The 27253-nt window shown below is 39.9% G+C and overlaps 1 protein-coding gene across 5 annotated transcripts in view; it reads left to right on the top strand.

Moving 5' to 3' along the window:
* Window positions 1-333: 333 nt before the first annotated feature.
* Window positions 334-27253, top strand: part of LOC146609601 (myocyte-specific enhancer factor 2D homolog) — a 31365-nt gene continuing 4445 nt past the window's right edge. Inside the window, exons 1-13 of one of the 5 annotated variants that reach the window (XM_085346823.1) lie at window positions 334-524; window positions 8068-8105; window positions 8180-8418; window positions 11895-12098; window positions 12735-12872; window positions 15995-16211; window positions 17141-17197; window positions 17748-17929; window positions 19310-19339; window positions 22528-22648; window positions 22803-22977; window positions 25451-25519; window positions 26915-26965. In XM_085346823.1, coding sequence (XP_085202949.1) covers window positions 8365-8418; window positions 11895-12098; window positions 12735-12872; window positions 15995-16211; window positions 17141-17197; window positions 17748-17929; window positions 19310-19339; window positions 22528-22648; window positions 22803-22977; window positions 25451-25519; window positions 26915-26965 — 1298 coding nt within the window. In that variant the 5' untranslated portion in view covers window positions 334-524; window positions 8068-8105; window positions 8180-8364. Of the gene's footprint in view, window positions 525-8067; window positions 8419-11894; window positions 12099-12734; window positions 12873-15994; window positions 16212-17140; window positions 17198-17747; window positions 17930-19309; window positions 19340-22527; window positions 22649-22802; window positions 22978-25450; window positions 25520-26914; window positions 26966-27253 lie in introns of all 5 variants that reach the window. The other 4 variants (XM_085346824.1, XM_085346825.1, XM_085346826.1 and 1 more) reach the window with 4 other exon arrangements.

Genomic DNA, 27253 nt, shown 5'->3' with positions numbered 1-27253 from the left:
CTTCACATGCCGCAGCAGGCGGTTATTCGCCGCTAACAGGGCTGTGTTGATTGCAGACGTGAAAAACAAATGGGCTAGCGGGCTCTCTTATGGAAAGCAGGCAGGGCACAGTGGGGCTACAGTGACATTTTCCCCACATGCAAAATCATGCAAAAGGTAAATACTGAGGCGGAGGGATACCAACACTATTGCAGAACATGGCCGTCACCTCCGTCATGTCCTCTCCCGCAGACCGACCCACTCGTCTGCGATTGGACGAGAAGTTTGCACGTCAGCTCCCAATTGGACGAGCGTCACGTCGATCACGTGCTAATGTCAATGACGTCGATCGTACACTGGGTACGCTGTGTCGCCTGGGTGGATAGTATAGTTACATCAACATTAAAGGGAATAAAATGCCGCGGATTCATGTAAATAGAGACTTCGCTTCAGCGCTCATAATTAATGTTTCTTAATTAACACGGGTCACCTCTGGAGCCGGTAGTGGCAGGCCTATTTTCGGTGTTTATCAGCAATATTTCAGGGTAAGTGGAGTGATACATTTCCTTCCTGCGTCTTTTTTCCTTCACACGGGTGCAGACCTGCTTGCTTTATTATTTAAATACAAAAAAGTAATAAGCGAGACTACTGTGTTATATCACACAGATACCCAGTCTTCACGTGAACATGAAATATCCGTGATATGATTAAAAGTAGTGCGTACTCCAGCTCGCCCTGCCGAGTTATATGGAGAGAGTGAGGAAGGTAATGGCTGTCGGTCGGACTCGTAACTAGAAAATTGTGAAATGGCCTGTGTAGAGCAACGTTAGCTCGTCCTTTGCTTTCCATGTTGGCTCCGGTAGTTATGGTGTCCTAAACGGCTGCGTTAGGCTTTTAAAAAGCACGAACCGAGGATCTGACACTAGGTTTTGCCTCCAACATGTCAGATTAGATCCTGTAGGGTACCTGTCTGCCGTCAGTGGGCCTCCTCAGTATCCAGACTCCCATCTGTCATCATGGTTAGACAGTTTGGACTCCTGCACCCACTTTGTTAACAAAAAAGGGGGAAAAAAATCCACTTTAACCTAATGTGGTCTTCACATACCAGATCTCACACGGTTATTAGTTTAACGCCATTAAGGAGAAAACAGTCCAAGTGCACATAAAGGAGAGCTATTGTTCAAAGCTGTTCACCCTGCTGCTGCATTTTTTTTATTATTATTTTTTAAATTATTTTTTAGCTCTTCACAGGAGCCCGAGGGAAAATATATTTCACTTTCCTGCACTGGTTTACGTGTGTGCAGAACAATGCACATAATATTTAAAAGCGCTAACAATCAGTGGTCACACTACAATGTCCATATTTGTGTGGTCTTTTTTGTTGCGTTGTTTATTAATACTTAAACGTAATTCCAGTGAAATTGGGGCTCTGATGTGGTTTAGCAGAGAGGCTGGCCCGTGCAGCCATGATTTTTCTGTGCCCTCCTATGGTAGATGCCAGTGCTGCTGGGCTATAAGTAGGCCACTTTGACAGGGTGATCCACCGCTGTGAGGCGTCCCTGCAGATGGATTCATATCAACATCCCTCGGTAGTGCAGCCCCACTGACCATCAGCACAGATTTTACACATAATTTCTCGTTTATCGTGATGTGTACTGTATGCTGTGGATTGAGCACAAAATCCTCATGTTTAAATGTTTCAAAATGTCACCTTATTATTTGGATTGCAAATGCTTCCCAGTCCTGGTCCTCTGCTGGCCTGGCAGCAGGATCAACATGCTGGCAGGCCAAAAACTTTGCTATCTTCAAGTGAAATATCTGATTAAAATGAGGAAAACAACATTGATATAGAAGCGTGTTGCCACCTCGGGGTTAGGATTTAAGCTAACAAAGCTGGTAATGGCTGCCAAGTTGAACGGAATGAAATAGTTTCTTCACAACAACAAATCATTAAGATAGCATCGTGCTCTTAGGTTATGAGCACCCTTTGGGCTGTCAGAATGTAAGCTTTTGTCTCCTAGATGTGGTAAAGATGTGACCAAACAAACAGGCAATGGTGGCACATAAAATTAGGCAATATCCATCCAAATCTAGGAATTTTCCAGTTTTAATAATAATACACAGTGATTGCATGCAAGTTTTGTCCTTCTGACCTGGCTGAAATAGTCCATCCATGTAAGGATAGTTTTAATTTGTTTCCCTTTGTGTTTAGTGTGCCTTGAACTGAAAGCTCATTAAAATTGCAATAATTTTCCACTCAAATAACACCTCATCACATTGAATTTATTAAGGCTTGAGGCAGGTCTAAGAAATTTGGATGTTTTTGCTTTAGAAGCATAATTTGCTAGAGTAATGACATTTCTTTATATCTTCTTACGACTTTATTACTTACATGTCTAATGCTTTTTGCTCTTAAACAGTAATATTAGTTGGAAGGTTTTGGAAGGTCAGACATTGACTTGTTTGGTAAAGTTCATTTAATAGGAAGACACAGTGTAACACTGTCCTAATGCACAAGGGTTTAAACTGGCAACATATGCGAGTCCTTAGTAATATTTTTTTGCTTTTAAAATGACAGTGTCTAGTTAAATCTCGTTAAAAAAAACAGCTTTATTTAAATTGGAAAGCTTGGAGCCCTAAAGCAATTAGGTGGTTAATTGAGGAGTTGAGTTACGAAAAAATGGAGACAGATATGCGAAACACTCCCTGAATTCAGCTCCCTAAATGGTGCTTTTTTTCTTGGTCCTATATGAAACCTAAAGATGCTACTTTAGAAATTACAAAGAGATTTTTCTCCATTGCCTGAGATTTTCTATGCAGCACCTTAATAATCAATGTGTTGTTGCCTTATGTTGTCAGGTGGATGCAAAGTCACAAACTGTGAGTGTAAATCAATTCTATCCACCTTTTGGTTGTGGGAGATTGAGCCATTAAGGCCATCAAGTACTGAATCCTTGTCTGGGAGCCGGGCAAACCCCATTGCTAGTCACGTTTGAGGCTCCGACCATTTATCTTAGGGGTTTGGCACATTTCATTGGGCAGTGCGTAATCCGCTAAAGGTCACTGTCACTAATTACACTACTCCAAAACAGGCAGATGCCTACCCTGAGCTTGATTGCGCCACCCTTCATTAGGAGACTATTCAAGGGTTGCATAAGCATCACTTGCATGATTCGAATAACATATGTGTGGCTCTTTTTCTTTTTCCTAACCAGAGTGATCAAATGCCTTTCCTCCTACGATGATGAGGCACACCTGGTCCAGCTGAAAGTCATTCATTTGCCACTGTCACAGACTTTTTAAATAGTGTCTTTTAGATCGACTTGCGCCTTTTCTGGCTGATTGGCTTCCTGCGTCTGAGCGAGATTGGTTCGACTGGCTGCAGGGCTCAGTTTTAGCCCAGCGGTGATCTCGTTATCTCAGTGTCCAATCAGTCCTCCGGCCACCTCCTAATTGAGCCATCGCGCCTTAAGGGGGAAGAGGAGGGATGAACGTGTCAATTACAATAATGAGGGGGCAGCCATGCAGAGGGCAGTCGGGGAGAGGAAGGCTAGACAGAAGCCTTGCAGCGTCGCCCCGTTATGGTCAATTCACGACTAATCAAAGATAATATTGTAGCCTGACAGTGCCAAAGTTAGCAGAGTCAGTAGGGAAGAGCATTTTTTAAAATCATTTTCCCCTCTAGCTGTGGGATATTTCTACATGTCGTGTTGTGGTAATTGTTAGAGCTGCTGAGTGATCCATTAACACTGCTGTGGATATAGATTTAATATACGGAAAGCTCGGTCTAAGCACAACTCAAAGCACCTAATGCTCATGCATCTGTATGTGTCAAGTAGCTTTTTGGGCTCGAGGGTTATTGGATTAGTTAGCCTGTATTTAAAAAGGTCCTTCATAAAAGGTTGTTTAATAAAGGACACCAATATTAGCAGTAATAGTAATATTATTATTACTGCAGGCTTTGTGAGCAGAGGACTCGTGCAAAAACATGACATTTTGAGCACTTTTTATGACTTGACAACGATGATGATGCTGACGCTATTAAAGACTAGTAGGTACACTCATGAACGGATTCACAGCTAATAAGATGAACCTGTGTGTCGATATGGCAGCCACTACTGCTGTTTATACACATAAGGTACTTGGAAAGATTTAGCTCATTAGCAGCTTAATCAATCAGCCCATTAATTGATTGGTAATTACTCTGTGTTTTCCCAGCTTCACAAAGCTGCAGATTTTTGGTGTTGCTGTAAAAGACTTTAAAAGCTCAGATGGTCACGCAAAGCATGATGATATGAAGATGTCACATTGGAGGCTGATGTGTCACATTGGTTTGATTGTTATAGAAGTGTTAATTTCCTGTTTTTATATGTGGATTTTCCATATATTGCTGTAAGTTGCTGTTATCATTTCCATTGCATCAAATAATTACTTTTTTTTTGTCACTACGGGTCTTTTTTAGTATTGGTGCATAACGAACCATAGAATCTATTGAGCGATACACTTAAACAAACCATCATTATTCAGTTGGTAATGCTAGTGTTGTGAAGGGGGTTGTATTTTAACTCAGACCACAATCTGTAACACAACCGGACAACATAGTTTTTGCTGTCTAAACCTAACCAGTGAGTGAAAGCAAAAGTAAAAAGCGAGCGCAAACAAGATGATCATCAAGTGAAAACAAAGCACAAAAGTCAAACATCTAAAATTTTGTAGCTGAGAGTGTGTTAAAACCAAGGATGCTGTTTCTGATATCTTTATCTATGAGGAATCTGCATTATATCGAGTAACAAAAAAACACTTACACTTCCGTATAAGCCAGAATTTAAAAGTGATTGGAATCGTTTTTATGCGAGCTGACACGGGTACGGGGGCACGTCACAGCCCGCTGTGACTAAATGAATGTAAGTGATAGTGAAAATACACTGTATGGCCACACCTGACCCGCTCAGTGAGATTATTATTTTCATCTCCAGAGAAAATTGGTTGGCTGGCGAGCAGAAAAGTCATAATGGATAAATTGAGGAAAAGAAATGATAGCAGCTGCTGTGGGTTCAGGTGGCGGTAGAAGAAATTCAAAGTTGACCGAACAAAGTAAAAAAAAGACCAGTTTAATTATTTACACGATCAGGACGTCTTGTATGAATTCATAGGTGCAGCTCTGGTTTGAGTTTTCACCAGTTAATTCTCAGTCTGGACATTTGTTAAAATGTGGGTTATTTTTTTTGGGAAGCCCCATGTGCACTCCAGTGGCGTTTTCATTTTTTCCGTCTGGCCTAACAACAGTCCCACAGGAAAGCTCGGATGCGGAGGGTCAAGACTGGAGGGAAAACTTAACACAATTGCCACAGAGCCGAGCCCACATGTAGGAAAGAGAATGGGGTTTAGGTAATGTGTTTAGTAAAATGTGAGCTGAAGATAAAATTGGTTGAGGAAAGAAAAGTAGTTTTGCTGTGAATTTTCAGGCCAGTAAGGAGATTAGAACAGCTTAGTTTCGGGGTCCATTTCACAGGTGTGATGAAATCTGTTTAACATATTTTTTATTACATAAAAACATAGATTTTAAAATAACAGAGATTGCTGGAACTCGGTCCATTGACTGTCTGTTGTTGTCAGTAAGATCACAAAGAAAAGCAGCACTTTCTGAAATACCAGGATTTTCTGTCCTTCCACTAATTAATAGACAAAACAAATTTTCCTTTCAGCTCAGGGTAGCGCTTGATTTAATGTACCACACCAGGCAGCTCCCATAAATGCAAAGCATCAGCATTGCACCTGACTGAGTTTAATGAAATGTTCTTGCTAAAACTGTGATTAATGAATGATTAATTGTGCATCCCGAATGTAATATAGATTAATTAAAAGCTCTCGCTGCAGATAGGATAAGTGCACCTGTGCAGTATGTGACTCTTAATGACTTTTAACTCATTATCATGCAAAGTAAAAGTGGCCAACTGCTTATGTATTTGTAAATACATAAGCAGTTAAATATTTGTAAGTACTGCAGCTGTTATAAGATCGACCCTTTAACAAAGCTCATTACCCCGGGTGTCCCAGGTACAATCACAAAGTGCCAAGTCACTTCATTCTCAAATCTATGTTTTTCCCAAGTAGCAGATTAGAGCTACAGTGGAGTTGTTAAGGATTTCTGCCAAAAATGTGTTTTTAAACGTGTGTGTGAAAGAAAAACTAAAATAAAGTTTTCAGAGGCTTGTAAACCATCCAGTAAATGTCTTCATTAGCCGATAATAAGCCCAAAGGCCTGCTCTTCAAACTAAAATTACTTTGATTATTTCCACGGTGTCACTGAGTAACCCTGAAGGGCTGAATCCTGGAGAAAATCATACTGACAATTATCTTGACTGACGTCACGTTTACGTTTTTAGTCCTTTGGAGGACTGCATTAAATTTGTTTTAAGAATGAATGAATTTATTCTATTAACCACAGTTTAATAGATTTTAAAATATTAACCACAGGTTCCTTAGTGTTCTGTTTTGTTATGCACTTATAAACCACGAGTCACTACGGGTGACCTTTTGATAAATGTAACAGTAATAACTTCATGGATTTTGGGGCTTTCAGTGGTTTCAGTGGAAATTAAAAGCCATTTGCAGGCTGCTGGTAGTCATAATGTTGAATTGGTTGCAAAGAGGTATACAGTGCTGCACCAAAAACCTCCTTGCAAATGCTTTGATCACCTGTAGTTTGCGTGGGAAATGCTTACTCGTCAGCTTTTATTTTGAAGGCTAATGCTTATCATTTTGGGCTTGCGCTGCTGTTTTTCAAGTTTCACTACCGCTCCGTGAGTAGTTAACAAATGTTTTTGGACAAGTTTGCAAACTAAGGGTGACCATGGCAACGTGCTATTGACCAAAGCAACCAAAAGGAAGTTTTTGGTGCAACACTATATACCTCTTTGCAACCAATTTCACAATGAGGCTGCCAGCAACACTCTCTAACTGGTTGAGGAATAATCATTTTTTGGCCCTAATAACTAGAGGTCACCAAGGGGTCACTAATCAGTCTATAGGCTGTGTGACTTGGGTTAACTCTTTGGAAGTAGAAAATCTGTGATTTGGTCTAATCAGTCAAAATTTTATTTATTTATTTTTTGGGGGAAATCGTGAGCTCTGCCTCCAGGTCCAAGGGAAGAAGGACCATCCAGCTTATTATTGATCAGCGCACAGCTCAAAAGCCGGCATCCATTGTGGCTGGAGGTTTTAGTGCATATTGCATGGGTAACTTGAACACTTGAACTGCTGCAGAGAGCATCATTTTTCAGGGAGGACCTTGCCTATATTAGCAAAATAATGTGATTGCCAAACTGGCTCGCGTTAATTCAGACCATAGAAAACATTAGTTGAATTATAAAGAACCAAAAATAGAGCAAAGCCTATATGTAGCACAATTTTGCCTTCAACATAACAGCGTGAAATTTGTAACCTTTAAGATAGTACTAACACGTTTAATATGTCATTGATTAAATATGAAGTTTAAATGATTTACAAATGAGCTCTTTCTGCTTTGGAACTGGGGGATGGACATATTTTTTGCTTTAGTGCTTGCTTATATTCACAAATTTTGATTGCAATGACTAAAATAAATCCCTTTCTCATTTTGACCTGCTGAAGTGAGTGTAAACAAAACACAAAACATCTGGCCTATCTTAGACCTGATCTGTTAGCTGTTACTTAACACTAAGGATGACAAAAAATCCAAATCTCATCATCAAATTCAATCTCTGGGAACATTTTCTGAGCTTGAACGCCTTTTCATATTTTTAATGCTTTGCCTGAAGAGATTGAGACAATGGCAGCCGATGAATTTAACCCATCGCGGTGGTGTCGTGTGTCGCTTGGTGCCCCCTGGCCTCATAATCAGACAGCATTGTTTCCTCAGTTGTTTTCAGGTTAATTACAGTTGAACAAGTGGGGTTAGTCATTATTTTTTTCACACAAGTGAATGATAACTTACTGATTTCTGATTGCATGATTCCCACCATTAGATATCCATTGTTTTCCTTTCCTCTGTTTGTGTCATACATAAAGAACCTTCCAGTAACGTCTTTGTCTCTTTACTTTTCACAGGAGAGGAGTGTCGTCATCCTCACCACAGCAGCTGGGGGGTAAGTTTGTCACTTTAGTCCCCGTTGAACAAATGACGAACTGAGAACCATCTCAACCTCAAGCGTCTCCGCAGCACCCGCTCGTTGAAGGAGTCGACCACGTTGCCTCGCCACACTGGACAGAGAAATGTGTCTGTGCGTGTCCTCGAGTGCATGACCGCATCTCAGTGTTTTGTGGCTGCACTTCCTCTCTCACCTTCCGAGAGGCACTTCTGCACTTGACTGACTGCAACATTTGTCTTCATCACAACAAAGCATCATGGGTAGGAAAAAGATTCAGATCCAAAGGATCACCGATGAAAGGAACAAGCAGGTGAGGCTTAATTATTTATTTGGTTGCTCGTTTAATCTGCTGAAATGAGTCATTGAAGAGACTGCAGATTGAACCTCGGTGCATTTGTCTGTATGTAACACTGTGATACATATCCGATTTTTAAAGCACACAGCTCCAGCTTGAGCATTAACCTCCAGAGTTAAGGCGTTATTTCAAAATAAGGTTCTCGTTTTTGTTACTTTTGGCTCTGACTCTGCATGAGTCAGATTTGCGCCTGATCTACAAATTCAAATGTCATATTAAAAGCTTACTTTTCTGCTAAATCCATTAAGAAGGAGGACACTTTTTTCCATATAAATGGAGCAGAGCTGTCAGCCAGTTAATTAAGAGCTTTAATCACCCGTGTGGTCAGGAGTTATGTGCAATTTTCTTAGTTCTCATGGTTCTAATTGTGACTGCTTTTCTTACTTGCGTCCTTTGTTTTTTCTCAGCAACACATCGTGTTTGCTTCGTACGCTTCAGTGCACTTTATCAGTGACATTTGGCGCTTGTTGCCTGTCCCTGCTTTGGTTAGTATGATGATATGTAAAACATGTAAAAAGGGAGATCTGTATGAAAAGAGGAAGGGAAAAAATTAGCAATTTCTGAAAAATTTGTTTATTAAAAGTCTCTTCAAAAGCTGTTCTGGAGCTTTTGATCACATGACGTGACTTTCATCAGCTGAGGCAGTTTTTCTTGTAATCATAAAGTGACATCTCAGCCAAATTTGCTTAAAAGTTCAGATAAAAAAAACCAAACATAGTTTAATCAATGAGTTAATAAAACATAGTGTAACCAGTGATAAGCTCACTTACAAGTAAAGTGTGCACATGGTTGCAGATTACTACATTTTTTTATTATAGGTAAAGCAAACGCACCGGGTCACCCCATTTTTGTTTCCTTTGAAAAATCACTTGTGAAGTGTTCTAAAATACAGCCAATATTAATTTTAATGGTTGACTCAAAAGACGAGAGCCCAGTGAGGCTTTATTTAGAAATCCATCTGTTTTAGGTATTATACAATACTGTTTTATAATAGTGTTTTATTCTGTGAGCTGTTTAATCCAAAAATGGTGTTCTCCGGACAGTACTTTGTGAGGACTGATCTGATCTTAAACAAAAAAACTCCATGTTTTATTGCCAAAAGTGGTGAACGTTGTGTGGTCATAGAAAGGTTCAGCATGCGAAACAAAAAGAAACCAAAAACTTGCATATTATAACATGATTAGAGCTGTTTACTGCTAGTAGGCGCTGGGACAGTTTTACAGGGTCAACATAGCTGTCTAGATGTCACAGATTTCAAATGGCAGTAAGGTCATGATTTTGGGCTGGCCCCACACAGCTTTGTGATGTTGTTTGGCGTCCACATTCAAGTCCTGCAATGAAAGGTCTCAAGTACTAAATCAGGCTGTACCCCAAAATCTGCCTTTTCAGCTCCATTTGCTTCCTTTCTCTTCTCACTGCATGAGGCTGCCACTCCACTTCACAGTAATGATGGTGCTGGATGAGTGATGAGGTGATTCCTGCCAAACAGAATGCTTTGTATGACAACTGAAAACTTCAGTTTTGTTTTCATCACACCACAGAATATTTTGCCTCATGCTCTCAGGCCTCCACGTGCTTTTTTTTTTTTTTCCTTTGGCAATCTTCAAGCTCATTTTTTCCACAACTGATGCCTCCAAGACATTTTGCTCGAAGACCAAATTTAAAAATCGCTGCATTGATTTGTCTTTTCAGAAGATCGTTTCTGCCAGGTCGGACGGTAGCTGTAATTTGAATTCTGTACTTTTAATTTCTTCTCTCTTTAATCTACAAAAATGTTTGATGTTCTCATGCCCTCCAGCCCAGACTTTGTGGACATAACAGACCCTGAAACCTTTTCAGATAATGTGTGACAATGGAGAGGCCAATTTCAGAGGCTGGAATTGGCCAAGGCCAGGGCTAGCCATAGAGTGTAAAAACGATGGACTGATCTGAAATGTGAAGGCAAAACCCAAGTGCCTTAAACCTGGATTCTTTTTAGCGGCCAGCAGGGGGGGTGACTCCTGGTTGGAAAAAGATGGGAAAATAGGTTTAGTTTCCCGTTGCTCTGAGATGACTTTATGGCCTAAGACGCTGTTTTCAGGTCATGTTAAAAAGAACAGAGCTGTTTTTGTTAATTCTGGTTAATATCGGAGTTATCCAGAATGTCAGTCTGATCCACCCCTTGCTTGTCACTTCCTGCTGTCTGTTGGTGTTGCAGCTGCCGGCTACTGTTGCCTGCGTCGGCAAACCTGTCAGGCAAAATGGCCACGCCTTTAACTTTAGGTCATAACAAAATCTAAAAGGATGGGAGGGGGGGTCCAAAAAGAAAGAAAATCTGTTAATATAATGTAAAAAATTACATACAAGCTTTACAGTTTTAAAACAGGCGTCTGTAGGGATTGTCCTGCTTTTGGAGCCTTTCTAAAGGGGCCACTAGAGGAACTGTAGTTATTAGTACTTAACTTCAGCTCTGTAGGTTACCTCCGGGTTAGGTAAAGCTACTTTCACCTGCTCCCTTGTCACATTTAAACACCACATCTCTTCACATCTCTTTTTTAGCAGAGTTTGATCCAGATGCCCTTCCTGATGCAAAAGGGGATTTTTTTTTTTTTTTTTTGTCTCGTGCTGGAGTTGAATTAGTGACCTTTCTAAATACAGATATTAAATATAAAACAGGTCACCATGAAGCACAGAAATGACTGAGCATTCAGTTGCACAATCTATGCATCTCAACACTGACCGACTGATTCACAGTCAGTTGGGAAACAAATAAAAAAATAACACAATATAGGAAAAAGTTTATGACCTGCAGTATTTATGCCAAAGTGTGCATCTCTAGTTCAACTTAGACCACATCTAATTATAGCAGAAGCAGTGAATAAATGTTAGGCTAAAAATATCAACAAATATCAAAACTGTTTGTAAACATATTCATATATATATATATATATATATATATATATACACACACACATACACACACATACATCAGGGAAAAATGATTATTGACTGTTTATTGTTAGCAACCAGAGTGTCTGAAGGCTATTTATTGTGATGATAAAGGGCCACAAAAACAAGGATGCTTCAGTATCGATGCTGAAAACTGACTCACTATGCTTCATTGATGCCTCTTTATTTATGATGTTATTGCTATTGTTGTCACTTGTACACTGTTATTTGTGTGTGCTTTTACCTAATGTGTCTATCTGCTGTGTGAAATATGTGTTTGTGTTACAGGCAGTTGAAATAGTCATAGACTTACTTTGTCTTTGTAAAGATTTCATTTTATTTTGCAGGCCTAGACCTGTTTGCGTGTGGTGCACAGAAGACCTGTGTAAAGGTCTTTTATAGGAGTTACAGCGTTAATAGTGCTTTAACCCTGAGAAACCGCTGGGATTTTTTTACCCTGCCCTCTGCTGTTTTTACAAATCCTTTCTTCTGTTTTCTTTCAGGTGACATTCACAAAGCGAAAGTTTGGTTTGATGAAGAAAGCCTACGAGCTGAGTGTATTGTGTGACTGCGAGATTGCCCTGATCATCTTCAACCATGCGAACAAGCTGTTCCAGTATGCCAGTACTGACATGGACAAGGTCCTGCTCAAATACACAGAGTACAATGAGCCGCATGAGAGCCGGACCAATGCCGATATCATTGAGGTTAGTCGATGCATCCTCACCATTTGTGCAGAAGTGAGTAAGCTAAGGCCTTGATTAGATTTTAAATAATATGGAAACTGTCAGGGCTGAACTGTTGCACCAACTCTTAAAACATAAAGAGCTGTATAATGCTGGCAATATCCCATTTAATCTGTTAAATATGTAGCCATATGCTGCACAAGTGATTTGGTTTTTTTTGGTCTTTTAGCTGTATTGTCATCATTTCACCAGATTTTGATTTATTTGCTGTTTGCTTTTGTGTTTTTGATGTGACAAAACCAACAAGATTAAAAGCTTGGGCTTCTTGAAAAAGGCTTTGTGACTGTTGTTTTAATGCAGTCTCTGAAGAAAGAATTTGAAGTGTTATCTTTGTGTGATCAGAGGCAATGTAACCGGCGCACCTCAGTGTCATTGTCTCACGTCACTGCCTTCATTCAGGGGTGTTATAGAGAAAGTAGTTATAATTAATGGGAATTGTGTTTCTGACTTCACAACCGTGATCAAATAATTTTCAGTGGCAGCTGATTCTCTTCCACCTACATTTTCTGAAACACTTTAAATGATAAACTCATGATTCATACTATGATTGCAGTATCATGTCTTCTCACTTCTAAAGCCCAGTTTTTACATTTACAGACTTTGAGAAAGAAAGGCTTCAACGGCTGTGACAGCCCAGAGCCAGACGGCGAAGACTCGATCGACCAAAGTCCCCTTAATGATGACAAATACCGGAAAACCACAGAGGACCTGGATGTTCTCTTCAAACGCTACGGAGTAAGTTTTGTAAACTTCACACTTAAGTCTTCTCTTAATTCATGCAGCATTTTTTTTATATTGCACTTTGTTCTGCTTATTGGTCAAACACTTGTCTGTTGTTGTTGTTCTGCTTTGTCTTAAGTACTGACAGGAAACTGCTACTGGTAGGAAGTTCCTCTAACGAGTTGTGTTACACTTTACTGTGACCTTTATAAAAAAATGCAGATTGCTTGATTCGTGTTAGAGATGGTGGTATTATTAAGAGCTTTTGTTTGGGGGGGGTTTGGTCATTGTTTTGAAGGCAGTAAATGAGTTAGTCTAACTCATATTATTCACAAGCGAGGGCTAAAACTCAACATCTGTAAAACCACTGCTTTTTGGTTTTTCTGGCCATGCATGCCTTCAGTTCTCTGTATTTTTCTGTTGTATGCTGATGATACTCACCTATATTTTGTGCTTAAAGACTCCAATTAAATAATTGTGCTTTTTACAATAATACCATGTTCATTTATAGTCAATAGATCGGAGTTAAGATCATAACATTTGTACACTGTATCAGCTGCACGCCAGGAAATTTGCACACAAAGGGCATTTTGAAGACAAAAGAAAGCAGATAGCACTTCATGTCTTTTATTTAAATGACAAAAGATTACTTGCATCAACATGGCTGCTATTGTTGTATGATTTTTAATTGACCACAGATGCATCAGTGGAAGCAAAACAGGTAATGAAAAGTTGCAGTAATAACTGTAAATCATTCAGGAACCTTGTGTCATTGCATATTTTCAGGTCCACCAGCTTCATATGAGGGAGTTGATGGTGTTCACTGAGTAGTCTGCTAAAAACTGAGAGAGTGGCATAACACTGCTATCTATAAACTGAGACGTCTGTTTATTACCATCAGTAGTAAACTTTGTGAGAGTTCTTAAAATAAACTTTAAGGCTTCACTGGGTGCCACTTGTTCCTTTCTTTCTCTACCTTGGCACCCACCATTCACCTTACTGCATTTACCCCCATTACTCTACTGGATTTGAACAAATTTGTGTCAGACATAAATACAACACCGTGTAAGGTGGAAGTTCACATGTTGCTTCATAAGCTGTTCAGGCAGGGTTTTGATGTTATAGCCTCATGGATCGTTAACGCTTTCTCCCCATAAAGATGACATTTGATGAGCTCCCCTGTACCCGTAATAATGTGTTTGACAGCTCAGTATTTATCAATGAACATGTGGTTTGATGACATTAGAATAGTTTCCAGTGGTAGCTGTATAGGCAGAGCTCACTCTCACTATAACGTCTGATGCAAACACAGTCATTTCGTTCTATAAGAAGCCCTCAGATATGAAACCACTCAGTTCAGAAAAGAGCTTCAAAGGTTACTCCTAGTCAGCTTTCAAGGGGTAAAGAGTTAAAGAAAACTGATTAATACCCACCATAACTGCATAAATACCTTCCTATTTCCAAATGACCTCTGCTTTCAAAAATTCTTGAAAAAGTGGTTAGTAGGCAGCTCTTAGGGGTAATAAAAGGCAATAATTTCAGTCTGGTCTTAGAAAAAAAGTACAGAAACCACTTTACGTAAAGTTTTTAAGGACATTTTAATGAGCACAGATTCAGGCAACATTACAGTTTGTATTTTACATTTGGTACAGCTAGAGTCACTGTGGACAGTTTTACCTTGTTTACTGCACCCTCATGCCATATTGGGTCCCACAGGGCTCAATCCTTGGACCTATTTTCTTTAGTTTGTGTCTGTCTTACCTCTGTAATGCTGATTATTGACATTCGCTTGTCTTATTTAGTAGAAAAACACAAACATGTAGCTTGCCTGCATTCCTGCCTTGGTGCCATTAAGGACTGGATGACTTCTAATTTTTTAAAACCAAACTGTTATTGGTACTGAACATCTTACTAATAGTGTCATTCCCCGTTTTGGACAACTAATAACTGACCCAAAGCAAACTACTCATTTTTTTTTTTCAAGCTTCTCAGTTTCAACTGTTATTTCAAATCTCTCAGCCCAGTCTTTATATGGGTTAGTATATTACAAAGGTCAGATCAGGACTTCTGAATAATACAGCTGAACACCTTATCCACTCTCTGATTTTCTGCTGATTAGATTATTGCAAGTCATTGTATATATTCTTAAATGATGCAGCACTTTTGCATCTACACTTGGTACAAGACTACTCACAAACACTTTGCGCTGCAAATGCATGACTCCAGTCCTCACAAAATTTCTTTGGCCTCCCATTCAGTGCAAAATTCAAATTAAGATTTTACTGATTACTGTTAATAGAAAGGGGGACTGCATTCAGTTTTAGCCCAACAAACTTCCTCTTAAAGTTAGCTCAGCACGATCAGTTCCTCGTTTTAAAAAGACTTTTAAAAGCCCACACTTGTATATTGGCTTTTATATCGTGGTTTTAATGTCATTTTATCTATTTATAATTTTCTAATGCTACTTTTTTGTGAAAGTGAAAGAAATAAAGGTTGTTATTCTGATGTTCATCAAACAGAGAGCAATGACAGGTTTATATTTGCATTTTTTTTACTCTTTAATAATTATATTTTGACTTGTTTTTCTTTACTTTTTAACTTACAATAATAACTTAAACAATAACTTAAAATAATATTTTATAACATTGAAGGACCCACACAAGCCAGTGTGGGTCCTTCAATATTAAAACTTCTCCACTTCACAATATGTCATACGGCAACGGTTTTCAGTCGTGCTTCTTCCACAATGGTGAAATAAGGAAATGCCTGTAGACCCATATTCATATATTATGTGCACCTATTTGGAGCATGACAATACGTCTTAATTTTACCGTATTATAATAAAAAATAGGTATTACAGTGCCTAATTTTTCTTTGAAATTAGATTTGATCTTTTACAAATGAGATGACTAAAACTCTGGAGACAGTTTTTTCCATTACATGCTTTTATATTTGTAAACGATCGTGTAGTTTGTTAGTTGAAGCTGTAAAGTACACAACCTGCCAGTTTTACCACATTTTTTTTAATTCCAAAAAAGTAGCGTGAGGCTAAATCTAGGTAATGTTCTGATTGTTACCGAAGTAGTGCGGTAATGTCGCGCAGTGGGACTAAAAGTGACGTTTTCTTAATTTCGCAGCAGTCAACAGCTCCGCCTCAGACGTTCTCCATGCCGGTCACCGTCCAGGCGTCCAATCAAAGCACACTGCAGTTCAGCAACCCTGGCAGCGCACTGGTAACTACCTCCTATGTAACATCATCATCGCTCACGGATACCCACCTCCTGTCGCCACAGCAACCGGCTCTTCAGAGAAATACGGTGTCTCCTGGGTTGCCACAGCGACCAGCCAGTGCAGGTGAGCGAGATGAGGAATGGCCTGTAGACCAGCAAAAGACAGTAAACAGTCTTCAGCGCAGGGATTTTTCTACTTTTACACGAACATGACTTTTTTAAGTTGCTCATGTTTTTTCAGTGTGTTTGATCTAAAACAAAAGAAGTTGTTTAAAAAAAGAAAGATGACAAAAAATTATCCATGTTTGTACCCCCATAGGATTCATTTTGAATTCTTTGTAAACACAAGTAAACGTTGGCCTTTATTAGTTAATAGCAGAGATAATTACAAAATCAAGCAAGGCGACACTGTCAGGTAATCAGAGACTATAGCAGACACTGGAAGCATGCAGCTCCATATCATTATGCATAATAAGCTGCTTCATTCCTCGGGGAGAAATGCATGCCGCTCTCCTCTGGACTAATTTGCTCTGTGTGACATTCGCTACACTTCACTTACACTTTTTTTTTTTCACGTTTATATTAAATTTTAGTTGATTAGTTGATGCATGCAGGGGAGACCTGGAGTTAATATTTATTTAGATTATACTCAATTTAAAGTCCTTTTTTTGGATATACTCATACAGTTTGTGTAATGAAATGCATGGTGACATAATGCATGTGCAGCACTGGCTGGAGCTGAAACCTGAGGAGGGAATGAACAACTGTGTATAAGTCAATATTTAAGATAAAACAAAGAAACAAATAGAGTGCATATAGTATACAGTGTATGCATGAGCTGGGGTCTTTTTCAAAGTACAAAAGATTAAAATGTCCACTGTGGTAAAATGTTATGTGAGAACAAAAGGCAGTTCTCTCATATTTTGAGGCTTTTGTTGCATTAGAAATCACTGAGAACTCCATGTATTACCTTTTCTTCCACTGCCGAACCTTAAAGTGATGTTCTTGTTCTTAAGTCCCAACATTTCTATTAATTTAAGCTTTTATCAATAGGCGCTCTTCTTGGAGGCGACCTGAATAATTCAAATGGAGGATGTCCAAGTCCAGTCCGTGAGTATTAAAATATCTGAGCGCTATCTTCCACTTATTTGTTGTTTTTCACCACAGATCGTCCTTCTGTTATCCGGTCTGTATTGGGAGTATTCGTTCCTGCTCTCCTCCTCTGCACCGTCTGTGATTGTATCTCACAGGGATCAGGGGAAGCCACCAGTAACAACAGAAATGCATGGGATTCCCAGCACTTCCTGCGGGGAATGCAGTCAGCCTGGCACATGCCTTAGTTCTTTATTTCAAGCCTGCACCAGGAAAACGTTTTCATTTACTTACTTTATATTGGATTTCTAGATTAAAAATGTCCAATCTTTTATTTATTAGTACTAGAGCACATTTGCCTCAACATATCCAATAATCTGTAACATTAGAGGGCTTTTACTCCTTGGTTCTGTTTGCACGTCTTTGAAAAACTGTTTAACAAAGAAACCTTTGGGAGGATTATGTAAGCCATCGTTGAGGGGGCACACCGTCTGTACCCCGCCGTCTGCTTTCACCTGTTTGATTTTCCTATTGATTTCTGTCCATTCACACCTCCGTCTCCCCGCAGCTAATGGATACACCAGTGCCAGGGCCTCCCCAGGCCTCCTCACCGTTTCCAACGGCAACAGTCTGGGGAAACTAGTTCCAGCCAAGTCTCCACCCCCACCTCCGAGCCCCCAGATGGTCAACAGCCGCAAGCCAGACCTCCGAGTCATCACCTCACAGGGCGGAAAGAGCCTCATGCAGATGGTGAGCTTAACTAAGCCGAACTTGTGTTGTCTGGGTCGGTTTCTTTAACGCTTCGATCCTTTAACGAGCAGCATAACACCTCCTGCCTTCACTAAAGTTACCCGCGATGTTGAAGCAAAGACAAACGATGAATCTGAAGGATTATTTCAGGACCACGGGAGGATTATTTTCATTTCTTATCTCAGGAAAGTTTTGTGAGTGAGATGGAAAACCATACAAAACTCTGGGAATTCATATTGATGTGTTGAATGAAATTCAAGAATTACACAGAAGATAAACAGTCTGTTATAGAGGAATGCTTGCCATCAGTTTTGTGCTTTAGTAAAGACCTGGGGGAAGAGTTTTTGTGCTCAACTCTTCTCATTATTTAGTCTAGGAAAGTGAGTAAAGTCGTGTTGAATCAGCCTACTCCCACCGACACACCGATGAGATTTCTCTCCTCTCTTTTCCTGAACCAAGCGTGCACCCACGTTTCTTGGAGGCATGTTCAGCAGTGTCTGTGCTAACAAAAAACAGTCTTGGTTTCATCGAGGACTTAAAGTTCATTTCAACAGCGAGGTCCATTTATTAGCTGTCCTTGAGTAACATAAACGTGGTCTTAAGAACTTAAAAATAAGGGGACTGTACTTCTATAAGTTTTTAAAAACATTTCACTTTCTTCAGATCTAAAACCAAAAAAGTGGAGAGTCTCAGACATTTTAAACCCTTGCGTGCTTGTCCCTCAGGTGGTCATTGACCCACTATTGATCATGAGCGTCACCACATGACCCAGGGTATGAAAAAAGGCATGGGTCATTACCACCAGAGATTTCAGGTGAATCCACCATGAGACCGATAGGTTCTCCGTCCAAAGTGTTGAACTGAACTGAAGAAGCCTCTTGGATGAGAGGTACAACATCTACAGTACAATTGCCTTATTTTCAAGCTTTAAGACTACCCTGCCCTGGATGACTGAAAACCTACACAGCTACAAGATAAACATGCACGAACTGCTGGTGTTTTAAGAGCAGAAAGCAGCCTCTGCTACCCAGCAGTATTAAAGATTTTTTGCTGCTGTACTACTTCACATTTCCTGCAGCTTTTCCTGTTTTCTCTTAGCTCGGTACAAAGTGATAAATATGTTGACACTGTAACAGCTGAGGGCGATTGTGTGAACGAAAGCTCCAGATTAGTGAGACCAGTCATTACATTTCTAATGACTGTAGGCAGGCAGAGTGATGGCACCGCCGCACATTTCATAATCAGACTGCAAGTATGTCATTGTTAAGCAAGCCACCAGTGAAGTAGCTGCCAGACTACAGTAAGTAGTTTCATTGTTGTTCCATATATCTTTTTTAATTACCCCAGAGTTGTAACCCTCTCTGTTACCACCCTTTGCAGACAGAGGATGAGCTGGAATTGGTAAACGAGGTGATTTCCCCCACGTCAGTCACTCGCATGAGTCGATGGCACATTAATAGCATGGATGCAGTTCTCTTATAGGAGTTTCACATTGTTCTGGTCTTGCTCCACTCACATTTCTTGGGATAGTCTTTCAGTTTGTGGTTCCCACCTGACTGCATGTGGTTCAGGGCTCATGGATGTGTTGTTCCAGCATTTCTTTAGTCGTGGGCTCATAAACCTGTCAGTGATCTAGAAATACTCAAGTGATTCAGACCTTCACATGAATCAGTTTTGTTTCAGCAGAAGTGTCATACTGTAATGTGCTCCTGTAAGTTTTTGAACCATGCAGGTCCATTTACTTCATCATACGATGCCACTTTAAAAGCATGGATGTCTTCTCGAGGCACCACGGAGCATGCTCCCTGCTCACTGACACTCACACCGACTCATTCCACCATCCTCCAAAAACTGTGTGAAGTACAGATGTTTAAGAACTAACTGGCATTACATTAAAGGCATTTCCTCTGTCACGTATGCATATTTAGCTCTGAAACACTAGGATTTAAACATTTTAGGATTGTGCACCTCTGTATTTATGGTGTTACTATAACAAATTAATTAATGATTAAGATGAAATAAAGCTAATTAGCTATGTTTTTGTGAGGCGATGGCTTCGGCTTTTTAAATGGGACAATTTTGTGTTGAGATTTGTTGAAAACAAGCTATTATTCCACTGTTTTCTGACTATTCATGGGCAGGATTATTATTTGAGACAAAAAAAAATGTTATAGCAACATTTTACTTTCATTGAATATTTGTGAGACAGAAAAAATACTTATCCCACTTTTAATAATACTGGGGGGAAGAAAACATTGAATTTTCTTGTTATTCTAAAAAATCTGCCTTTGATTTAAGCTGAGTTTACACAGAGAGAGATGATGGTTGCTGCTGATGGTGGTGGTGGCTGCTGCCGTTCCCCCTCTTTCACAATTCCTCCCAAAGTTGACAGGCAAGATTCTCATTTTCCAGAGAAGAGTGATTAATTTTCATCGCTCTCACCTCGCCGCTCCTCCTCACTTCTTCACAAAGGCAGATAATTGAATCCGGCTCCTCTCTCCGGTCTGTCTCTTCTCTCTCTCTGTGTAAATTCAGCGTTGCAGTCATAACTCTGTCCGAATGTTTCCTCTCCGGATGATGAGCCTCAGCATCGAGAAGAGTAATTCCAGACCTGAATTACTGCGTCTTTGGCCTTTTATTCGCAAACCTTTTATTATTTCCTTCTGTTAAAAACCTCCATCTGCTTTTATCTGTGATATAATTCAGCTCAACCTGACTCTGGAGGGTTGTGTTTCTTCACAGATTTGTGTGTTTCAGCGAGTGTACATAATAATAAAACCTCAGGGCAGCAGTTCCACAGATTTAGCAGTGTGACTGTGGCACCTGTGTTGGAGAAACACTGAATATCTTGTCATGTAAATGGGTGACTGGATGTGCAAACAGTCATCTCCGTGGCTCCTATAAAACTGAGTGATAGAAACATAAACAGGATGCTTTACCACTCTCGCAGCGCACTGCAAACCTTTACTGACATCCACTGGAGAATCATGAGATGAGCTCTGCATTGAGGCAAACAGGATCAGCTTCACGATAGCTGCAGATAACGTCACCCGTTTGTAGTTTATTATAGTGAGACTGGAGAGTTTATTCTGAAATTTACCATTTAAAATTAAAACACACTATATGCACAGTAGATGATATTAAAATTGAAATGGGAGATTTTATTTCCTATTAAATGTTTATGCCATTTTTTTTAAATCGAAAGGCCAAAAACACAGTGAGCAACTGTATGTATGAATACGATGGTAAACTGAATGAAGAAATCAAAGAGCCATTTTGGCTGCAAAACCCTGTGATGTACTTTTATCGCTTTTGACCTTTTTAAATCAAAAAAAATCTTGATTTATCAAGAAAATATGGCAAATACGTGCAGATGATACAGACTGGGAGGAGTTTCTGCCATGTGAAAAACTAAGTACACCCTCAATGCTTCCTTAGTTAGCATGTTACATGTTAAAGTTCATGACATTAGAATAAGAAAAAGACAGAATGAGCATGGCTTGTTTGGGAGGGTTAACATAAGACATCTTCTTCTCTCCAGGAAGAACGTGGCAGCACAGCTTAGGTTTGCAAAGCTGCATCTGAACAAACTGCAAGACTGCAAAACAGAATATCAGCACAAACACCCCATACCAGCTGTCAAGCACGGCGGTGGAGGGGTGAGGATTTGGGCTCTTTATGCAGCCACAGGACCTGGGCACCTTGCAGTCATTGAGCCCAGTGAAATCCTCTGTATACCAAAATATTCTGGATGCCTGCAAACTTCAGTGAACTGAAGCAGTCTTGTAATGGAGAGTGGGCCAAAATTCCTCCACGATGATTTGAGAGACTGATAAAGTCATACAGAAAACTATTAGTTCAAGCTATTCCTGCTAGAAGCGACTGAACCATGGGGTGTACTTATTTTATCACAGAGCTGTATTGACTCCTATTCAAACTTTTTCACATCACTGTGGATGTTTATATCCAGATAAGCCATATTAAACTTAAACAGTGATTGTATAATTTTTATTGAACATATTTGTGTAGGTTTTTACATAAAAACAAAGAGCACCAAATAGAACAGTAAAGAAAAAAAATGAGACGAGATGGATCCAAATTTTGCTAAAATATTTTAAATCTGTTGATGTTTTTTTTAAAAATGCATTGATAAAGTATTGAATTTCTACAGAGTCTGTGTCTCGTCAGAGTCGATCTGCTTGGGAGGTTTTACTTTCACATAATCTTTTATCTAGTTAATTGATCTGATTTACATTTTGGTAATTATCATTAATATTCGTGGAAGCTTAATTTGAATAAAATGTGGCAACTGAGGGTTGAACAATGTGCCTTTAATGTAATTCTATAAATCACCGAGAACAATGAAAGTGTTTTTGATGCATGTCATCAAGAACGTCCCGACAGTAAATCCACACTTAACTCTGAGATTTACTCCATGTGGAACGCCATTATGAATCCAGCCATGTGCACATCGTCATTCCCAGCATGTCAGAGTGTACATTAAACAAAAAATAAGTCTTGACTCCTTTGGGTCACATGTGGAAGTTTTGATCCTTTCTGTCCTGCTCTCACTAACATGCTGTGGTCCTCTTTGGCAGAACGCCCAGCGACTGGCAGCTGGAGCTCAAACTCTCACCACGCCAGTGGTCTCTGTAGCCACACCGAGCCTCCTGGCACAGGGGCTGCCCTTCTCCGCCATGCCTACAGCGTACAACACAGGTGAACTCAACACGAGAGCTTTGGCAGCAGCAATATCCTTTTTAGATGAAACAGAGTTTAATAATTAAATAACAAGTTTATGTAATTATTCACCCTGATAGCTTAAAGAAGAAATCTATTTTGAATTCCTGCTGTGACCTTTGCCCCCTCTCAGAGTACCAGCTGACCAGCGCGGACATCACTGCTCTACACGCTCTGGCGTCACCAGGAGGCTTGCTGCCCACCGGCGTGTCCACATGGCAGCAGCAGACGGTTTCCCAGCCAAGTCAGCAGCAGCAGCAACAGCAAACACAGCAGCAGCTTAACTTAGCATCACTCAGCAACTTGGTGTAAGTCTGCTCTTCATCTTCAGCAGTTGAACCTGCACTCAGGTCCAGAGACGGTGGCAGCTGAGACGTTCCTGTAATGCCTCTCTAACCCTTTTAATGCTGATGTACTGAATCTACAGACTCTCCCATTTAGCTTGCATGATATCCATACCATGACCTTTATATGCAAGCAATCCACATCCTTTTTTTTAGCGATCTGGTCTCTCACCAGCATCTCACCATCTCAGCCTTCTCATAACATCAGTCTGAACACTGTTCGGCTTTTTCTGGGTTGATTAAAAAAACAAACATTACGTGGAATGAAGAAGTGGTTTTATTGCCTCACAGTGGAAACAAAATGACACAACTATCAGATAATTATTATTATCGAAACCCTTTATCACCCACACGGTTCTCAGTCAACTAAAGCTCCCCTGAATAACCTTGTTAGGCAGCGTGTTTATGTACGCTCAACTGACTAGTAAACATCAGGTGGCTCGCTTGGCTGAAAAGGCACTACTTTTCCTGTTAAAGTGAATCTTTTACTGGAAGTCATGCTCCTGTCATTGGCTGTTATTGGCTGTAGACCACTGAATAAGTCTCTTTGTTTGCCCCTGTTGCGTAAAACTTTCCCTGAGCCATGCTGAGACACAAATAAAGAAAAAATATCACAGCATCAAAAACAAATATGATGAAGCTGCTTCCAGCTACACTGAGAGCTACACAAACTCCTTATATTGGAAGAAGAATACAGGTCACTGCATCTTTAGACTGTGTGCACAGTGAAATGTAGTACAATGTCTTACGTAAATAATTATAAATGGGATTGTGTGTTTTACTTCCTACAGAGACAGAGTGCAACCTTTCATTCTGCAAAATATCGTTATAAAGGCCAAAAATATAGAATTTCATTATGTCAAAGGAATCTTTTAGGCTATTGTCTAGTTAGCTGTGGCGAGTTATTGTTAGCAAACTTCTGTGACATTTTATGCTGTCCAAGATGAAAGCTGATCAGTGTGAAAGAATCAGGATAATATCCTCAATCGTGGCTACAAAACTGTGATTGTGCGTTGTACAGGGGTAAAAGTTCAACAGTTTTGTAAGCAAAGATAGCGTGGGACAAACTTAGGATGACCCTGCTGCCACAGCGTTTATCTACTCACATGCTTATCAACCAGACAGCACCAAACAAACTTAAATCGAATATATGGAAGTAAAACTTAATTGCCTCAGAAGCAAAATGACACAACGTCAGATGATTTGCACCAAACTTGGAACAGAAAAAAAAAAGGTTAAAAATGAAATCTATTTGAAGTTTGGCAGCAGAAAGTTGTTTGTATGATCTATCATCCAGCTGTTATCAGAGCCAACAGCCATTTGTCTTCATCCCAGTTCAGCATTAACCTCGTAGAGTCTACATTCATCAGACTTGTTCTACCCAAATGGATTAAATCCAGGATTCATAGCGAGGCTATATTCACCTTATAAAGATGCTAAAACTGTCAAGTGTGTGTAGGCATTTCATTGCAGACATAACGTTACAGCCTTCTGAGTTACCCACAGTTTACAAACTGACACAATCCTTTAGCTTCATTTAAAAATCATAGCGATGACAAAGTGATGTTTAGATATTTAACCAATCAGCGACAAAGTGGTGTCTGTGTACTGACAGTGGGTTAGAGCTGCGTTAAATCTGAGCTGTGGCAACATTGTAACTCCAAACCTTTCTGATACCCTCCGTAGTAGCTTCCCTAAAAAATATAACTACACGTCACTCTGATGTCACATACGTAGGCTAAATGAAGGTTGACTGTTGATGTTATGCGGTTTTTACAGTCTTAGTCTGGGTCACTGAACTCTTCTTGGTGGAGGCACCTTCACTAAATACAAATTCACAGGTTAGCTGTGTGATGGTAGGACCTAAATGCACTCTGTCTCTATAGGTTTAATTCAGCTTTGGTTTCCCTCAGCTCAGGAGGGAAACACAAAAAGGATTTCGATCCTTGGTAAACTATTTTGTCAGTCAACCTGAAAATTTATAGGAAGTGAGAAACTGTTTTAAAGAATCGCCACAGTTCCTCGGTCCTGATGTGAATGGTTCCTCATTTTAGGAAACAAACCTGCCCGCATTTGTTTGTCAGCACAACTTTGGCTCGTCCTTCATGAAAACATTCAGTCAGACTTTGCCTCATGTGAAGATGTTAGATCTTCTGCGTAGGAACGTAGGGGGAATAATTAAATGTAATTTCGATGTAATTCGGGACTTGCATGCACAGTATGATGCTATTTTCAATATGGAGGAAATGCAGTGATTTAGAGAAACTGTTATCAAGTTAAGCAGATGGTTTCACTGTTTTTCTCCCTTAATAAGCAGCATCTGGACTGGATTATATCAGTGCGGTGTGGGTGTGACTGAAGAGCTGTGTGAGCTGGGTTGGGGTTTGGTAGCGTGAACACCAGAGCCTTGAAGTGTGTTCTCTCCTCTCGTCCACAGCATGTGGGGCGTGGACAAACAGAGCAGCGAGCTGTCTAGCCAGGTGTCCAGTCTGGCTGCCAATCTGAGGTGAAAAGCCACTAATAGTGTGTGCGTGTGTGAAATGTCATGACCTTGTCTGTAGGGGGGGCTGTAGTCCACTTTGCACTTGAATGGGATTCTGTCTAAAACACAAACAACACTCAGTGCGTGCTGCCGTAGACAACGTTTCTTTTATTCTTTTTACTAACAACCGGCCTTTGAGCTTATTATTAATTTTGGGAAGACAGAGCAGGAAGAACTCTTCAATAAGAGCTTTCAAGAATATTTAGACTGTAAAAGAAAGGATTGCTCCGTCTATAATAAAGGCCTTGAAGCTACTCCTCATTTCTTTATGTTTTCTAGGAAATTTGGAAATACATGCAGCAGTTTATTGACACCCGAATGGGAAAAGAGTACATAAGGCAAAAAACTGCATGTTTTGTGTGTTCATCATCGATTTTGACATGATCCTCAACATCAAAGAAGGCCCAAACCATGACAGAGCATCCTCTGTGTTTCACTTAAGAAATCGGAACAAACTCTGTTTTTGTGACAGGCAGCTGGTAACGACGTCTCTAAAAAATACACTTCTAATTGGTTCTTTGCTTAGTTGTCTGTTATGCATAGAAAACATTTAGGGGCTTTCTTATGCTTGAATGATTCACAGGTCAGTGTTAAGTGGTTTAACAAACAAAACAAAACAAAAAATGCTCAGGTACAAGGATTGGACCGGTAATGAGTGAAAAAACAACCAATTTCCAAAGAAACACTTGGAAGGAACTTCAGAAATCCTGGAAAACTACTGTTCAAGATCAAAATACATTAATGTCTTTCTACTTGGAAGCAAAATATAAAGAAATGAGGGGTGACATAGGTATTTTACCTAATTGTTTTCACAGTGTATTTCCAAATTAGGCCAATAGATATTTACTTAAATTGATCATTTATATATCTTTTTTTTTTTAATTTAAACATACATGGATACGGTGGCCCTTAAGGATCAAACAAAAAGCTGCAAAAACTGAACCAGCAATTGGACAAAAGGCACAAACATTAAAAGTAATAATTTGTACCATGTGATTTACATGCCATCATGTTCGCCACTCTCAAGCTTTGAAGAAAAGAACTTTGTCCATGTTTTTGCATTCGATCTTGTACTCTGTTACTTCTTTAGGGCCACCGTCCACACTCAGGTTTTCCGATTAACACGTGAATTCCTGCATAAACGCTCCACACATTGTGTATTGTGTATTTGTAGATCAGAAAACAAGATTTTCTTATGGGTTTTGTTGTGCTCTTGCTTCCAAAACATTATGAACATTATTGCTGTTGTTGAAAAGAAAACGTTGCCCGCAATAATGTTTCACACCTCTCTCCACACATGCCTTCTCGTCCACCTGTTCCCTTTGGTTTGGGCTCCAACATTTTGTTTTCTTCCCACAGTGTTGGCTCTCCGTCCAACCTGCTCTTGGGTAGAGATGAGTGGTTGGGCCGGTACTGTATCACACTTCCTTTTTCCTGTGTGTCTGTGCGCTTTTGGCTGCCTCGCTCTCTTAGCATGTCTGGTGCCGTCTGCAGTCAAACAGGAAAAGAGACTTAGTTCCGGCTTCCGCCATGTTCTCTAACCCGAGATTACTTTGTGTTTTCTCATTCTGGAGTTTCTACACCGTCACAGCTGACTCATTGCAAACCACCCTGTCACTCGAATCATTTCACGCTTCTTCGGCTGTTCTGTTGATCTTTTGGGAGCAGTTGGGATCTTAACTCCTGCTTTTAAAAGGC

Source organism: Diplotaxodon limnothrissa, linkage group LG22 (assembly GCF_057381915.1).
Source record: "Diplotaxodon limnothrissa isolate DT_005_m linkage group LG22, D_limnothrissa_male_GT1.1, whole genome shotgun sequence".
NCBI lineage: Eukaryota > Metazoa > Chordata > Actinopteri > Cichliformes > Cichlidae > Diplotaxodon > Diplotaxodon limnothrissa.
This window is presented reverse-complemented; position numbering and strand designations above follow the sequence as displayed.